Source organism: Paroedura picta, chromosome 13, assembly GCF_049243985.1.
Source record: "Paroedura picta isolate Pp20150507F chromosome 13, Ppicta_v3.0, whole genome shotgun sequence".
In the NCBI taxonomy this organism is placed as follows: Eukaryota; Metazoa; Chordata; class Lepidosauria; order Squamata; family Gekkonidae; genus Paroedura; species Paroedura picta.
The window spans coordinates 738,629-755,223 of NC_135381.1; the positions used below are offsets into that span (position 1 = coordinate 738,629).

The following is a 16,595-nucleotide window of genomic DNA, read 5'->3' on the forward strand; positions in this document are numbered from 1 at the left end:
GAGAAGGGAAGGACACGGGCCGGAGGGTCTGAGGTCTTTATTGAGGGTCTCACATCATAAGAGAGTCGGGGTCTTCACGCAGCCGGGCTTCTGTTGCTGTCCACTCAGCTGCCCTCAAAGCAGCCCCTCTTGTGCCAGCGCTGGTCCCGGATGCGCCGCACCGACTGCATCAGGGGCTGGCTGGCCTCCCACTCGTTCCAGTGCTGGTATTCCCCTTTCTCAAAGACGTACTGCCGGCCACGGTACCCGGGGTATTCGTAGCCCACCCACCTGTGCAGCCGGGGAGGCAAAGGCAAGAGGTCCCCCGTCAGCCCCTCCGGCCAGAGGACCCCCCGCCCCCCCAGCCCCGCCCCCAGATGCCTCGTTGAGCTGTGGGGGGAGAGCCGCATGACCGTGCCCCCCCCCCAGTGCCACAGGGCCGATGTGACCATCTGGCTGGTCCTGGTTGCCGGCCACTCCAAGGCCACTGCTCACAGCAGGCTGGCGGGGAGCCTGGGCCTGCATTCTGGACACTGGGACTGAGCTGCTCCCCCCCCCCCCGCAGCCTTCTGCTCACTGCACGTATAGCCCCCACAATCGGATGAGTGCAGTCTGGTCTGCTCTCGGCCATCCTGGGATGTCCCCAGGTGCCCCCCCCTGCCCTCCCCGGCTCCAAGGGGAGGCCAGCCTGGCGCAGAACGTTCCTGGCCTGCAGGCTTCCCCCCACCCCAGTCGAGCAGCTGGCTGAGGGGCTGAGGGGCGGCGGGTGTCTGTCCCCACTCCACCCTTCTGGCCAGCAGGGCCACCCCAGGAGGGGCTGCACGGGGACTGCCCCTCCTCCTTACACGCCATTCAGGGCCTTGACGCTGCCCACGCGGTCCTGGAAGCCGTGCGACCACAGGCTGGGGACGTCGTCCTCCACAATCTCCATCTTCCTGCCGCCGTAGCTGGAGTTCTCAAAGAGGTGGATCTTGTGGTCGGAGCTGTCCTGCGGGAGGGAGAGAGGCCATGGGGAGGGGGCAGAGTGGCTCTGTGAGGCCCCCCCTCCACCACAGCACCCCACAAGCACTGGCCGTTCTGCCCTCCGGGGTTTCCAGAGACTGAGCATGTCCCGGAAGGCGCAGGAGGCTGGGAGTGCATGACTCGCCCTCGTTTCCTCCAGCCCTCTGTGCCGAAGGGCTCTCGGCAGGAATTCGGCCCTCTGGCAGGCGAGCCCACAGCCCCCAAGGGCCCCGGGGGGGGGGGCGGGATGACTCACGATTGGCAGGGGCCGCAGGGACAGGAGGCTGTCGCTGCTGTGGCTGCTGGACCAGGAATCCCAGCGGGGGAAGTCGCCCTTCTCCAGCGCAAACTGCTCCCCGCTGAAGGCCAGCCGCTCAAAGCCCAGCCACCTGTGCGGGAGGCCAGCCACAGTCACCGGGAGCCCCGACGGCAGGACCGGGCAGGGGTGGGGCCCAGGAGGCCCCCGCCGATCCCGCCTCGTGTTTGCAGCAAAGGAGGCTCACTTACTGGGGGAGGGGGCCCGGTTTACACACAAAGCTGTACAGTGAGTGGAAGGTGTCAGCCTTGCCCCCCCTCCCCCCAATTTAAGCGGCTCTCTCCCAGCCAGGCTGCAGAAAAACAGTTCTGTGGACAGCAGTGCCCAGCAAAGGGGGGCAGGAGTGGGGCAGGGCCCAGGGATCTCCCTCCCTCCTCCACTGTACTGCTGGGGGTGGCCAGTTTGGTCCCTGCGAACATCCCTAAGCACCCCCCACCTCCTGCAGTCTGTAGATTGATGGGGCAGCCTTTGCCAGGCACCCCCCTTCCCACGGGGCCCCCGGGACCCTCCGCCCCGCCCCATGCCTGCTGTCCCAACAGCTGGAAGGCCCTCGGCCAGGAGGCTGCTTCTGCCCGGTCGCCAGAGAAAGCCAATCCTCTCTGTGCCCCATTGCCCAGGCCCACCTGCCCCCACCTGCCCAATACTCACGGGCCGGCCTCCACCTGGAGGGAGCCCACCTTGTCCAGCTCCTCCGTCAGATTGGGACTCTCGGCTGTCAGTTCACATCTCCTGCCTCGGAAGTTCTCCATCTCGAAGAGGGTGACCTGGAAGGGCAATGGGGGGGGGGGAAGGGTCTGCAGCCCGCCTCCAGGACAGGAGCCAGGGGTCTCCAGCCAGTGGTGCTGTTTGGGGCGGTGGTCCTGCCTCCTGGGGATTCAGGGCAAGGGGCATGCGGAGGTCCTCCTGCGGCCTCCTGGGACTGACCCTGCTTAGCTTTTCCAAACTCCTGTCTGATGCCTGAGGCTGCAGGCAAATTTAAGGACAGGGGTCTGTCAGACACACACAAGTAGTGCTGCTGGGGGGGGGGGAGGTGGGCTGGCGTCCCACCCCTCCCACCCCCAGTGTGCAGCTCTTCCTCCCTGGGGCAAGCAAGGCTGCTGAGGAGGCGATGGGGGGCAGGGAGGGGGCAGACGGCCGGCCGCAAAGGGGTCTGCAGAGGGACTGCAGGGCAGGGCAGGAAGGGCGGCCTTGGCCCAGGATCCCCCGTCAAGCCCTACCTTGAAGCTGTGCCCGGCTTCCTCGGGGCTGTCGGCAGCGGTGGTCTCCCCCGGCGGGCTCTGCTGTTCGGCCATGGCGCCTGAAACCCCCCCACCCACCCCCAGGCCAGGCGGTCAGTCCTTTTGCCTTCAGGGAGGGCACAAGATTTCCGCACAAGATTTCGGCTTGGCCAATGGGCTGCATCCTGAGTGGCTGGTGGGATTCTGCACCCCCCCCAGCAGAACCTAGAGAGGGGGGGCACCTGTCCCTCAGCCAGCCTTGGGGTGGGGTGGGAGGGGGCTGAGGAGTCCTGCTTGCACGGGGCTCTCTCTGCACCTTCCCCCCCTCCCACACCCCTGGGAACATGGGGAGACATCTCAGCACCTTGGAGATGGCACCTCTGCTGCCAGGCCACCACCAGGGCAGGGAGGGGGCACCCCCGCTATCCCTTCCCCCCTCATGGGGGGCAAGAGGCCCATCCAACCCCTGCCCCCAGAATGCGCCATCCCTCCGGCAGAAGCCTCGCCAGAGCTGCAGGGGCCTGCCTACCTCCTCCCCGTGGGCAGCAGAGATGCTCGACAGGCAGGCCAGGCCCACAGCTGCGCTATATATGGGGCCCTCTCTGCCCACAGCGGGGCTTTGGGGGGATGCTGAGGCAGCAGCTGTCTGATTCCACCCGCTACAGAGCGGCCCCATTGTGCTGGGCTCTGGGCCTGCCGTGAGGGCAGATTAGCAGCCACGCTGGCCGGCCGCTCTTTGCCCCAGCCGCGGGAATCTCTGGGTCAGCAGCTCTCCCAAGTGTTTGGCCAAGGGCCCGGCTCAGACTGGGCTCCCGGCTCGGTCGCCTTTCCGGGCCAACGCCTGCGGATCCCCCTTCTGCTTCCAGAGCAGTCCCGCCTGGGGAGCACCAGGAAAGAAGCTGGCAGGCAAGCAGGAGGGGCCACATGGGGCCGAAGGGGCTGGATGGCCACGGAACAGCGGCTCCACCCCTCCGGGCGCTTCTGGTATTCCGAGACGGGGCTGGGGGCACAACACCAAAATGGCTGCTGCAGGAGGCGGAGCCAAGCACAAAATGGCTGCCATGGGAGGCGGAACCAGCCCCAACAGGCCAGGGACCCCAGCTGCGTGCCATACCTCAGCGCAGAACCCCCAACGGCTTGGGCCACTTGGCGGCCCAAAGGAAAGGAGTCATGGGGACCACGCTGCGGACCCCAGCCTAGGAATCTCTTCAGGTTCCAATGGCTGCAGCCCTGACCCATGGCTTCCCTGTCTCAGGTTGCCAGTCTCCAGGGGACGGCTGGAGGTGGCCTGTTATTCCAACTGATCTCCAGGCAACAGAGCTAAGTTCCCCTGGAGAAAGCGGCCACTTCAGAGGGTGGACCCGAGGCCATTGTGCCTCACTCCGCCCTGGCTGCCCCCCCCCCCGCCCACATCTCCAGGCACTTGCCAAAGTGGAGCTGGCAACCCTAAACCCCCTACCATACATTTTAGAGAAAAAACAGGTCAGAAACTAGCCCCCTCCCTGCCCCCTTTTCCCTTCCAGGAGGAGAAATTCTGAGAGCCATTGTGCCCCCCCCCATGAAGCCAAAGAGGTCCCTCCCAAGTGCCCCCCCCTGTTTTGATGCCTTTCTCCAAAACCACAACCCGGAGTGGGAGAACGAGGGAACGTGACCCGGGCCCACAATGTGGCTTGCCTGGCTGCCTCCCTGCCCCTACAGGGGAGCGACATGGAAACCCCTGGGGCCCCCCGGACCCCCCCCGGGGCCAAGAGCCTTCCTGCTCCCTAGGCCAGGGCTAGAGGGTCCGGGGGAGCAGAAGGGCTCCGGGGGGGGGGCACAGAACGGAATGATCAGAACAAAGTCAGACTCTCCACGGTGTCTTTTAGAGGATTCTGTTTTTAATCATAGTTAAAGTTCCAGCATTTCTTGGTAGTAAAACTACAGGGCCTCCGTGGGCAGTGAGGGTGCCCAGAGCCAGACCCCACCCCCTGCCCAAGCTCAGCATCACAGGATGGCATTCCCAGGCGGGAAAGAGACGCTGTCAGCCAACCAGCCCCAGGGGGGGAGGGACTGGGCCGAGGGCAAGAGGGCAAGAGGGCAGGCGGTGGGGCGTGTGTGTGTGTACACGTGCTCCGGATTGTCAGAAGGAAACACACCCTTTGCAGGTAAGAGGAAAATCTCACAGGAGCATAGAACAGAATACAATAAAACAGACACTTAAGAAAAGAGCCCACACCAGCTAATGAAATGCTAGATGGCCAACCCCTTCCGGGACGTCTTGGTGTTCACACGAGGGCACATCATCCCATAACAACGCACACACACACACACACACACGGGGCCACACAAGAGACCCTCACTGAGCAGGCAGGCGGTAGCAGGACGAGGGGGAGGACACAGCATCTCTTTGACTTCCGGAGGAGCAGCCCCTCCCCTCTCATCAGTGCAGGGGGGGGCTGCTTAGCAGCAGGCGGGACCCCATGTCACGCACACCAAGGGCGCATGCGAGTGCCATGTGTGGAAAGGACAAAGCACTATGCTTCAGAATACATTCTTGGCTCCAAAAACAGAACATGGGGGGGGGGGGGGACGACACAATATTGGTGGCATCTTTGGGAAAGTTCTGATTGGGGGGAGCATCCGTGCAGGATTCACCCCCTTCAGAGCTCCAGAGGGCTCCCATCTGCCCCGAATGGCAGCTTCCCAAGAGGGGTGAGCAAAAACCTCCCTTGGCGTGGGCACCCCCAGACCACGGGGGGGGGGGGAAGGGGGCCAGGAGCAGGAAGAGCCCGGACTCTTCTTCCTCGACAGGGGTTTGGCACGAGGTTCATGGAGCCAAGCCTGCCCACGTACCAGCCGGCCACCCTCTGGCACCCCGCTGGAAGGCGGAGTTCCATTCCTGAGTTTGGTGTGGACAAATTCCGGCCTCCTCATTGTGCCACGAATTCTGCAGTCCACCGTGGGGCTGGCCTGGCAGGGCTCAGGGAGGGGCCGGGAAGGGGGAAATCTGTGCAATGGAAGCTGCTGCAAACATCTCCACTCCGACATATAAAAATAGAAACTTTCTGAGAAGAGCACTTATTGGGCAGGGGATAAACAATGCAACAACCTGACTGCAGCCCTTCATTCCAGAAAGGGGGTGGGGGGCGGGGGGGTTCTCAAATGAGGAGAGGGAACAAAGGCCAGCTTGGCTCTCTTGTGCAGGGAAGCCACACCTCCACGGGCACAACACCTGCAGCTCTTCCTTGGCTACGTGGTCTAACAAGGCAGAAGGGGCCGTGGGAGGTGGGGGGCAGAGAAAATGGTCTGGGGGGCCCCTATGCAGCCGCCCTCCACCTTTGCCGCTTTGGGAGGGAAGCCTGGCTTTCTCTAAGGGCAGAGAGGGTCTCCAGGCACCACCAAAAGTGAGGAGCCCCCCCAGGGAAGAGGGATGAGTCCAGCCAGGCACCTGTAATCAAATGGACAAGGCACTCCCCCCCCCCGCCACAGCCCTGGCCAGGCCACCCCCACCCCTCTTTACAGGCTTCTCCTCCCTCCCTCCCTCCCCTTTGCTGGCCAAGCAGGAGAGAAAACGGTGCCTCAGCACTCCCTGGATATTATTGCTTTGCCTCCCCCAGGGAAGAGAAGCACCTCGTGAACAAATTACCCCGGTGCAGATACAGCAGGCACCACGGCCCAGCAAGGAAAACGCGGCCCACCAGAAACGAAGCCCACTCACTCGTGGCCGGGCAGCAGCCCCTCCCACCATGCTGGCTGGACCCAAGCCAAAGAGACGCTAAAAGCAGCCAAGGATCACCTTTCCTTTTTGCGAGGCAGTAAACACAGCCGGGTCCCCGTCCCTGACCTCGGCCTCCCTTCCACACGGTGGCAGCCACCACCCCTCCCTCCCTCCCTCCCTCCCTTCCGAGGCCCCCCTTTCCGCGCAGCAAGGCCTCGACTCCCACCCTCTCAGGAGCACCCTGAAGACGCCCTGCTGCATCACCCACAGGGGCCGTGGTCTCCAGAGGATCAGGCGGGCTCTCCTCCTGCTGTGGGGCCGGCTGCCCGGGAGGGAAGGCACAAAGCGGCCAAGGCAGAGAGCCTGCGGGTGACTCAAGGCTTCTGCTACAGGGTCCAGATCCACGTCTTTCCCCCGAGGGAGGAAGGCCGTCCAGCTGTCCCGGTGGGGGGCCAAGCAAAGCAGACACATCCTTGGGAGGACGCACAGAACACAGCTGGGCTGTCCTCCCTGGGGGAGGCAGCCCCCTCCCCCCAGCAGCCCCAAACAGAGAGTGCCATGTCCGAGACTCAGCTCCCAGGGTCTCCAGCCGACGTGTCCGTCGTCCCCCTCCTCTGGAAAGGAGCGGCCATTCCTCTGCCTTCTCCTGCTGCTCTCCGGGGTCGGCTCACCAGATCACACGAAGGGCCCCCCCCTACACCAACACCCTCCTTCCAGGCCTCTGAAAACCCTCCAGGGGGGCATTCCTTGCTTCGTCCCCAGCGCTGGCTCTCAAGAGGTAGACTGCCTCCGAACATGGAGGTTCCATTGAGTCAGCATGGCCGTGTCGGGCGCTGGTTGCTCGGCCGCCCCTTGGGCTCCAGAGCGCCTCACACCTGGTTCTCGTGCTGACTCTGCCTCCGCTTGTACTTCAGCTCCTGCAGCCACTGCGGGGAGAGGGACGCCCCCTCCTGCCTGGAGACACAAAGAAGCCGTCTCAGGAAGAGAGGGGCTTCCCCCCCCTTGGGGACCACCGTTCCTGGGGGCGGCACAGCCCCCAGCAGAAGGGGCCGGGGGGGGGGGAGAGGAAGAGGCCTCCTACGGGATCAAGGATACTTGACCTCCCCCATTCTCCATCGCCTGGGGAGGTGGGAGTAGATTGTGATTGGCTGCTGCCATGTTATGATTTTTAATGCCTTTTAATGGGGTTTTAATTGGGGTTTTTAAGACAACTGCCACCCGCCACGAGCCTACCCAGGGAGTGGCGGGAAATAAATCAAATAACAACAACAACAACAACAATAATAATGAGGAGCTGGGAGCTCTCCCAGAATTAGAACTGCCCCCCTGAACACAGAGAAGAGTCCCCCCGGGAAAGGAGAAGGCAAACTCTTATGGGGTGCCCTAGACCCTCTAGGCGAGTCTCGCCTCCACAGAGCACCCCCCTCCAGACCGCTGCTTAAAGGCACCACTAACCCTGGTCCAGGCGGGGGGGGGGGATCTGCAGCTCCACACGGCAGGGCCGGAGCCTCTGTGACCCGCCACTCGTTGCCTCCCCCCTCCCCCGACATCACCCCAAAGCCAAGTCTCAGGGGCTGGCCAAGTGCGGGACGCCATCCCCCCCCCCCCCCCGATCGGCTGGGAAGATGCCCTAGCGATCCCCCCAAGGGCAGGACAACCAACGTCCTCAGGCGACAGGAAAGGCCGGGGGGAGGGACGCTTTACAGAAAAAAGAAAGCTGCCTCGGAAGTGAAGCCCGCTAAAACGGCAGAAGCCAGAGAGGGGCCTGGTCCCCTCTGGGGCCCCCCAAGGCCTGTGCGACATCAGCCCACTGCTGCAGGATCCGCCTCTTCTGGGCACAGGATCTGAACCCCTCCATCTCGAGCACAAACTCTGCCTACCTCTCCTCCTTCTCGGTGCCAGCGGGCAGCACCCGGACCCCGGGGCCTCCAGGCGGGAACAGGGATTTCGGAGACCGGGACAACCGCGCAGGGCTGGCGTCCCCTGCTCCCTCGGGCTCCTGCCTTCTCCTGAGCTGAGCCTGGAAGACGGAGAGAAGCTCGTGCAAATCTCTCGAAATACGGCAGAAACGGAACCCAGCCCCTCGAGATGTGGAGCCTCCCGGGAACCCTGCAGGACCCCCTCCTCCCGTCCGGGCCCGCCCTCCCGTCCGACGCTGCTTCCGGCCCCAGCTCAGCTGCAAAGGGGGGTGGGTGGGGGAGCCCCAGGAGGGTCACCTTGAGGGCCGAGTGGTCCAGCCCTGGGAAGACGGGCAGTCGCTGCGCTTGGGAGACGGGGGGGCGTGGCTTGCCCTCCTCATCCGAGACCTCGGGCAGGCCTGGTGCTTCTTCCGGATCCAGGCCTGGGGAGGCAGAGATGTCAGGAAGGCCCAAAACCAGCAGCTGTCCACAGGGTCCTCCTCACACTAAGCAGCAGAAACGTTGCACCCCCTTTTGAAGTGCCACTCCCTCCCCTCCCCTCCCCTCCCCTCCCCTCCCCTGCCACCTGCCGGCATCCCCCCCCCACACACCTCACAGCCCTTACAAGAGGCAAGGCCTTCTCCCCACCCCAGTCCTCTCTGTGGGACGCAGGTGGGCTCACTTCTTTGATCTCTTCTTGTCTGGGGACCTGGGATGAAGTGCCCCCCCCGCCCACCTTGCCCTCGCTACCTGTGGAGTCCTTGAACATCCAGGCGCTGCCCGCCTCCTCCCTCGCAGAGGGTCCCTGGTCGGCGCCTGCCCTGCTGCTTCTCCGGAGCAGGTGGGAGATGGGAGCGCGATGCTGGAGCCGCCGTTTGCTGAGCTGCACCCGGGTTTTCAGGGCGCTGGAGTCCAGCACCGCGGTTTGCTTGGAGAGGGGGGAAACAACACCTGCATTACTGGCTGGGGAACTGAGGCACGGCCTGCTGAGGGTCGGGAGGCGACAGCTTGTGGGCACTCACCTCCAAGAAGGAGAAGTCCAGGCCAGCCTCTGCGGGCGCGGGGCCTTCCGCACCCTCGGGGGACTCTGTGTCCAAGCTGGGGCGGTCCAGACTGGCGCTCCTCCGGTCCCAGGAGGAGTCTTGCGGGTCGGGCGTGGGGGCCGGGTGGGCTTGGGAGGAGGACGAGGGCAGCCGGCGGTGGGGGTGCTGCTTCTGGGCCGAGGCCACGGGGCCCTCCGAGGAAGACGGCTCTGGCGCCGGGCTGCAAGGAAGACGCCGTGGGGCAGCTGTCATGTCTGGGCCAGTGCGGGCAGGCTGCCTGGCGCTCCAGCGGCTCCCTGGTCCGCGGGGGTGGGCTGCAGGGCGTGACATCCCAGTCATCCTTCCCTCCTCCCAACCCACAGCCCAGAGGACGAAGCCAGCAACCCAGGCAGCCGCACGAAACAGAAGCACTGGGATGCCTCCCTACATCCCGGGAGACATCGGAGAGCAGCCCTGAGGTGGCCCGAAGGCTGGCCCTGCTCCTCTCTGTGGGGCTCAAGGCAAATTTAAGCCCCCCCCCCCACTGCCTGGGGAACCGCAGGCCTTCAAGGGAGGAGGAGGAGGCAATCACAGGAGAGCTGTTCTGGAGCCAGAGCCAGCCGATGAGGCCCCACAGAGCCCAGCACCCCCTTTCCGACTGCCCCAGAGGCATCCCAGAAGCCCCACAAGCTTCTCCAGATCGACCTCTGCACCAAAGGCCCCTCCGAATCTTATTCCACGCAAACAAAAGTTATTCGGCCATGCCCGCATTGCCCAGCAGGGGGCACCAGAGGCCTGGCCACCGCTTCTCATGGGAGGCTGCGGGGGGGGGGGGGGAGTCCCCTGGGGAGACTGGCCTGGCTTCCAGCTGAGGGGCTATGGCCGCCCCACCCCAGGGCACTTGCTCCCCTGGCCCGGCCGTGAGGGAGACGGTCCAGAGTGGGAATGGACGACAACTGAAGCAGCTCCTCCAGAGAGGGGGGTTAAAGGCCGGCAAGCGCTGCAGGAGACCCACGTTGGCCTCCCCTTCCAGAGGCCTCCTTCCCCCTGGGGCGGCCCTCTTGCAGGAGGAGGGCAGGGGGAGAGGGCAAAGGGGCTGGGAGAGGGCAGGGGGAGAGGGCAAAGGGGCTGGGAGAGGGCCCCTCGTCCTGCCTCAGGCCTGGTGGGCTCCTCACTGGCACACACGGCTGCAACCTGCCTGGCTTCGCTACTCCTGCTTTGCAATCGGGAGCCGCAGCCCAGTGGCCCATGCCCCGTCGTCCAAGGGGAGGCCAGGAAAAGCTCCCGCCTGCCTTCCCCTCCTTCCAAAAGGCCCCAGAGCACGAGCCCCCACCTGCCTGCTCCACAAGGACTCACCTGTCCCCACCGCCACACTGCTGGTCGCTCCAGGAGCCATGCTGACTGTCGGCCTCGCGCACCAGCGTCTCCGTGTCCTTGGCCTCGGGCGCCGGCCTGCCCAAGCACTGCTTCAGCTGATCCTGCAAGGGGCAAGGAGCGGGAGGCGTGAGGGGGCTTCCCCACCCGGTCCTGAGACCGGTGCTCTGCGTGTCAGGCGGCCGGCCACTTCCCCGGGTTCCAGGCACAGAGGAGGAGCACACCCTCCCAAGGCACCTGGCTTGGCTTTCTGTCCTTGAGTGGCACAGCAGCAGCCCCTACAGGCCCTCAGGGGGGTGGGAGATGACAGCCCAGGCTGTCCCGAGGCTGCTGCTCAGAGTCCCTGCGGGCCCCTCTGACCATGACGCCTGTGGGCCCCTAGGCACGGAAGGCGTGGCTGGGCCCAGCTCCAGCAAAGCGTGCTTCTCCTCTGGCGTGCTCCGGACAGAGGCCCAGGGTCACGTGAGTCTGCCATTCCAGTCGTTCCCCTCTTCATGCCCTTGGGGGTCTCCTGCCTCGAGCCAGGGGTTGGTCCTTCAGGGGCTGCTTCCAGATGGACCCCCGAGGCACCGTGGCAGGACACAAAGGAGGAGGCAGCCTCGCAGGGACGCAGGGAAGAACTGGCCACCACACCCCTCCAAACAACTCTACGCAAAGCCTCTGCTTGCTCGCGGGGACCCCAAACCAGCCAGAACCAGCGGGCGGGCAGGGGTCTCTCTTTGGGAGGGGCTGCCAGGCCCTCTCCAGACCCCCAATTCCTCCACTGACAAGAGGAATGCCGGGGGATGAGCAGAATACAGAACGGCTCCCAGTTCTTAAGACAATTCATGATGCGAAGACAAAAGCCCCCCTGAGGCACAGGCCCCAGCACAGGACAGCCGGCAGGCCATTGGAAACAAGTTTCAGAATACTCACGATCCGAGCAATTAACTTGGTGTACATGGAACGGAGCATGGTGCCCAGCCTCTTCTCCGCAGCCTGGCCAAGACTCTCGGGCGACTGCCGCTACCTCTCGGGTGCCCCCGCCCCCGCCCCCCCCTGCTGCTGCTGCTGCTGCGGCAGATAAAGAGTTCCTAGAACTAGGCAGGACCTCATCCCCGTGACCTCACCGGTGACAGCAGGGATCTGGAAGGAGCCCTGAGCTGAGTCCCTCCCAGGAGCCGAGCTGGAGAGAGGCCAGGGGTCCTCTGACACCAAGCCTCTGCCCAGCACAAGAGGCGCCAGGCGCAGCACGGCAGCGAGGGCGGCTGCGAGGCAACAGGGCCATGCCCAGCAACTCCAAAGGTCCCAAAAGTCACAGGATGTCAGGAGGATCTCCTGCGCCTGTGGAAGCCTTTCTCAAAGCCCTGCTCTGCGTCTTCCCTCGCAACGCGAAGGCCAGCCTCTCCATCTCCCCTGGCCGAGACCACGAAGAGGCCAGTCCACGCGAGAGGCAGCAAGCAGCTCAGGGGCGGCCAGCGAGCAACACGCTCAAGCCAGAGGCTGGACCGGCTCCGAGGCCCAAGGAAGGGCTCCAGCAAAGCTTGCACAAGCCAAGCCACGATGCTCGGCAAAACAAAGCGCAGAGCCCACAAGTGCCAAGGAGAGCGACTGTCACAGGTTCAACCCCGCCCCCCCCATCTCCGCTTTAGGCTAGAGACCACCAGAGAAGCAGGGAGTCGGGAGGGACCTCCAGGGCCATCCAGCCCAACCCCCTGCACACTGCAGGGCACTCACAGCCATGGAGGCCCCACTTCCGGCCCATCCTCCAACTGCAGTGGCTACCGGTCAAATTTCGGATCAGGCTAAAGGTTCTGGTAATCACCTTTAAGGCCGTTAGTGGTCTGGGCCCAGTGAATCTGAGGGACCGCCCCTCTGCCTGCACCCCTCAAAGAGCCTTCGCTCCAGCACCTCCAACCTCCTGGTGGCCCCTGGCCCCAAGGAAGCCCGCTTGACCAGGGCCAGAGCTTTCTCCACCCCGGCCCCCACCTGGAGGAACGAGCTCCCGGAGGAGATCAGGGCCCTGACGGACCCAAAGCAGTTCCGCAGGGTCTGCAAAAGGGAGCTCCTCTGCCAGGCATTGGCTTGAGGTCGACCAGAATCAGCAAACCCGCTGGGCCCCAGGAATTCATGTACTGAACTGAGCCGTGGGTCCCTTGGATTGTTCCCTTCTGCCGTCAGGATCGTGGAGGTCTGCCCAAGGCCAGGCATGCGCATCACCTCCGGCTCTGCTCAAGTCACACAAGCACCACTCGCGGCCCCACCCCTCCCTCCCTCCCTCGGCCCTGACACACTCGTCACCAAGGGTACCGAGCCGCTACAGCTTCACGGTTGCCATGCAACTCAAGGCCGCCTGATGGGTCCACGTGACACCTTCTCTCCCCCGGCATCCTGAAGGCACCACGCACCCACCGTGGAGACACAGGCGCAGAATGCTCTGCCTCGAATCCCTGCCGTTTGATTTGCAGATCCATGGCCTGCCTCACTATCCTTCCCTTCCCACCGCCCGGTGAGGCAGGGGGGGGGCCGAGAAAGGGTGCTCCTAGTCAAGCAGCGCTGCCCTGGCACGCCAAGAGCGGCCAAGGCCAAGCCACGGCACCAGCCCTCACCAAAGGCGCCCAAGGCAGGCACACGTCCCTCGGGGACACGGACAGACACGCTCGGGTGCATGGAAAAGCCCACCGGCTGGCGGGGAACGCTTTCAACAGCATCAGACCGAACCTTAAATGTTCTTCTACAGAAGCAGGCATTCTTCTAATGAGACTAATTAATCCGGCATTTCCTGGCAGGACATCCAGCCCGTACTTAAAAGAGCGAGGAAAGTGTTCCAGTAGCGAGAGAATCCTGGCAAGGGGGGAAACCCTCCGTCCCAACTGGTTGAAGCATTTTCAACACAGCAGAAATTCCTGCATCACTTCAAATTTGCAGCCAAATTAAACTCCAGGGAGAACTGTCCTGGCGGGAGATCAGGTAAAAATTCCACAGAGTAGTTCAGCAGTGGAGCAGGTGCACCCTCCCCCCCCCCAAGCAGCGGCTGGACAGATCCATGGCTCTAACAGATCCATGGCTCTAACTGATCAACCAGCCAGCTGTTGTTCCATGCGTCTACGACAGGCTTGACTTGCAACATGCTTCAGCAGCATCGCTCTGTTTATCCTCACAACGACCCTCCAAAGTAGTTTCAAGAGAAAATGACTGGCCCTTGACTGTCCTTCCTCTCAAGGACATGTCCAGCCAAAAACTCATCCCAGATCAGGAAGCACTAAGCTTTGTGGCAGAGTGTGAGTTTTTGTGAGTCACTGCTCATTTAATGCACCTGGAGGAGTCGCTCAAAAACTCACACTCTGCCACCTCAAAGGTGCCCCCGGGCTCTTGCTCTTTTCTGACGCTACAAACAGACTAACGAAGGTGACCCACATTTTCCGGGGAGAGTCCTGAGCATGAGCAAATATTCCCGTCCCGCCAATAGCTGTCACTCTGCTCGCTGCCACCCAATTAACCCTGCTGGGTTTCTGCAGGGCCGAAAGACGAGGCCACCCTCAGCAAGGGAGAAAGACACGATCCAGAAATCAAACAGCCCCTGCTTGCTGAGGAGTCCCCCCCACCCCCGGAAAAGCCCTCTGGCCAGCCACCACTTGGGATCTCCAGCCCACCACGGCCCCTTTTTGCCACCCGAGGCCCCCCTGGTCCCAAAGCGCCTCCCCTGGCAGCCCCTGGCCTCTTTCCAGCTCCTCCAGCAAGGCCGGCTAAAGCCTTAGCAAAGACCAGGTTGGGCGTTCTTCCTCTCCAGCCGCTTCTTCCAGGAGATGGTGTAGGAATGCAGAACCTGCCGTGGCCCACAGTGAACTGGCCGGCTTCTCAGGGCCCTCCCAGGGCCACAAGGCAGCAGAAAGGGCCTTTGTGACTGCCTCGCACTGACTTCCAGAGGATGGGGCTGGAAGAAGACAGGAGCCTCTAAACCTTCCCGGGGGCCCTTCTTCTAGGGCCCGGCCCAGGCGCCGAGGCCTGTCCAGAATCCCTGGCTCAGCAGGGGCCGTTGGCTGCCAGGCATGCAGGGGAAGGCTTAGCCGCTGCCTCCAGGAAGCCCTGTGCCTGCGTTGACAGGTGGCTCCCAGGGACCACGCCGTTGCACGGGAGCCTCTCCTTATGCAGCCCCTTTCCCTGAGGCCCTGCCGGAGCCTGCCACAGGCGAGTCTTCCCGCGCACATGCAGCGCCCACTTCCCTTGCTGGCCTTTTGCACCGAGAGGCTGCCACAATGGCACACCCGTGCGCTGCTCTTCCTCGCTTCGGGAAGAGGTTTACAAAAAGGCGCAGTGATGCCACCGGAGCGTCACAGGCTTTTAAGAGGGCACAGGGGCTGCCCAAAACAGGTTCGGGAAGAGTAACCGCAAGGCGGGGCACCAGCCCATGAGCAGAGCGCTGCACACTTCAGCCCAGCGGCCTTGCTAAGACAGCCCACCATTCTGCACCCCAAAGAGACCTGCCAAGATTTAGCTAGGCCCATAAGCCAGGCTTGGGCACCCCGGTGGGCTGGGAAGAAGCCATCTCATAGCCCAGCCCAAAGTCCTCAGGACGACCAGCTCCCTTGACATCCTGAACTTCCTGCTCTCTTCCGCCCACCATCCTACAATGGATTAGGAATGCCCTTTGGGACTCTCGACTCAAGGCCCTCCTGCCAGAGATCCCCAGCGTGGGCGTGGCAGCATTCGGGTGGGGGGCAGCCTGTTTTTCCTCGTGGCTTTTTTGCCCCGAAACTAATTCAGTGGCCTCCCGTGCCTGTGAGGACAGCCAGTGGGCTGTAAATTTAAGCTCAGCCTGGGGCTCCAGCCGAAAGGCCGGGACTCACCAGCGCTGGGATGCTGGGGCCATTTCCTCCGCCGGGATCCGCAGCCCTGGGAAGCGTGTCAAGGGGGCTCCGGCAGACGGCTGGTGGTGTCAGAGGCGGAGACAAAAGCCCCTCAGCTCTCAAGGCCCTGGCAGACCCGGCCACAGCAAGGCAGCAGCAGGGGCACTGCCCGCTCACCCCCCCCCCCCAGGTAGAAAGGTGCTTACGGGGTCCGGCCACTCTGAGCTGGCTTGCCTCTTCCTCAGCGAAGACAGCCTTTCTTGACTCTGGACCGAAAACCTCCGGAAGGACTCTCTGCTGCGGGAGGCAAAGTGCCTGAAGGAGGAGGTGCGCTTGAGGGGCACTCGGCTCGCCCCCTCCCCAGAGGCCCGCTCGTGGGGGGCCGCAGTGGCCACCAAGTTCAGGGCCTCCTGCAGGGACCTGCGCACGGAGCCCACCCAGTGGGTCATGTGGGTCTGGGCCACCGTCAGTTTGCCTCTGAGGTAATCCATGCCTGCCGGGCACAAAAGGGGTCTCCGGGTGGGGAGGGGGCCAGAGGGAACCAAGCCCTTCACCGAGCTCCTAAGCCATCTTTCTGGTCTAGAGACACTGCGGGGGGGGGGGCGGGGGGGGGAGAAGAATGGCCGGGGAGGATTTGTGCAAGCAAACAAACCAAAAAAGTCAAGTATTCTCTTGCTCCGCGGCAGCCTTATCAATCCGCAAACTTTGCCCTACGAAAACACCTCTGGCTTTGTTTCCCGGGCAGGGGAGCATTCTGTCTCGGGCTTGTTCCAACACGGCTTCAGCAAAGACGCTGAGACTTTGCCGTGCAAGAACTCCCGGTCTTCTCCTGCGGGCCCGGGGGGGGGGGGTTGGGGGGCTTCCGAGGCGGCGGCAGCGGCAGAGGACCACGTCGCCAAGCTCTCCTCCGGGCCGGCCGCCTGCCCCCCTGACGGGCCGTTGAGGCCTCGGGAGAGAGCGAGGCGGTCGTGCGACGCCAGGGCTCCACGCAGGCTGCTTTCAGTCGTCCGCCTCACCGCCCCCCCCACCGCGACCCTTCATTCCCGGAGCCTCGTAAATCCAGGACGAGCGGAGCGCAGAGAGAGCGAGCAGGCGTCCGGGCAAAGGAGGCGAAGCCGGCGGCCTTCAAGAGCGGGCTCGCGGTTGACTCTCGGCCAAGCGTCCTTCGGGGCGGCCTGCGGGAGGCGGCCGCGAGAGGAAGGATTTCTTCGCAGCTCCGCACCGCCGGGTCCCCTGTGCCCGCGTGCCTGAGCCGGCATCCTCC

The 16,595-nt window shown here is 63.8% G+C and overlaps 2 protein-coding genes across 3 annotated transcripts in view; both read right to left on the reverse strand.

The window, feature by feature from the left end:
• Positions 1 to 22: 22 nt before the first annotated feature.
• Positions 23 to 3,110, reverse strand: CRYBB3 (crystallin beta B3). The gene is made up of 6 exons (XM_077308897.1): positions 3,044 to 3,110; positions 2,515 to 2,594; positions 1,946 to 2,061; positions 1,238 to 1,370; positions 825 to 967; positions 23 to 270 (listed from the first exon to the last, which is right to left on the reverse strand). Exons 2-6 carry the CDS (start codon positions 2,587 to 2,589, stop codon positions 105 to 107), a joined length of 633 nt encoding a protein of 210 aa, XP_077165012.1. The 5' UTR covers positions 2,590 to 2,594; positions 3,044 to 3,110; the 3' UTR covers positions 23 to 104.
• Positions 3,111 to 4,371: 1,261 nt separating this feature from the next.
• KIAA1671 (KIAA1671 ortholog) overlaps positions 4,372 to 16,595 on the reverse strand; it is a 41,058-nt gene continuing 28,834 nt past the window's right edge. For both annotated transcript variants that reach the window (XM_077308895.1, XM_077308896.1), the window contains exons 7-12: positions 10,488 to 10,609; positions 9,132 to 9,372; positions 8,860 to 9,037; positions 8,428 to 8,552; positions 8,092 to 8,231; positions 4,372 to 7,165 (exon numbers count right to left, since the gene is read on the reverse strand). In XM_077308895.1, coding sequence (XP_077165010.1) covers positions 7,081 to 7,165; positions 8,092 to 8,231; positions 8,428 to 8,552; positions 8,860 to 9,037; positions 9,132 to 9,372; positions 10,488 to 10,609 — 891 coding nt within the window. In that variant the 3' untranslated portion in view covers positions 4,372 to 7,080. The remainder of the gene's footprint in view (positions 7,166 to 8,091; positions 8,232 to 8,427; positions 8,553 to 8,859; positions 9,038 to 9,131; positions 9,373 to 10,487; positions 10,610 to 16,595) is intronic.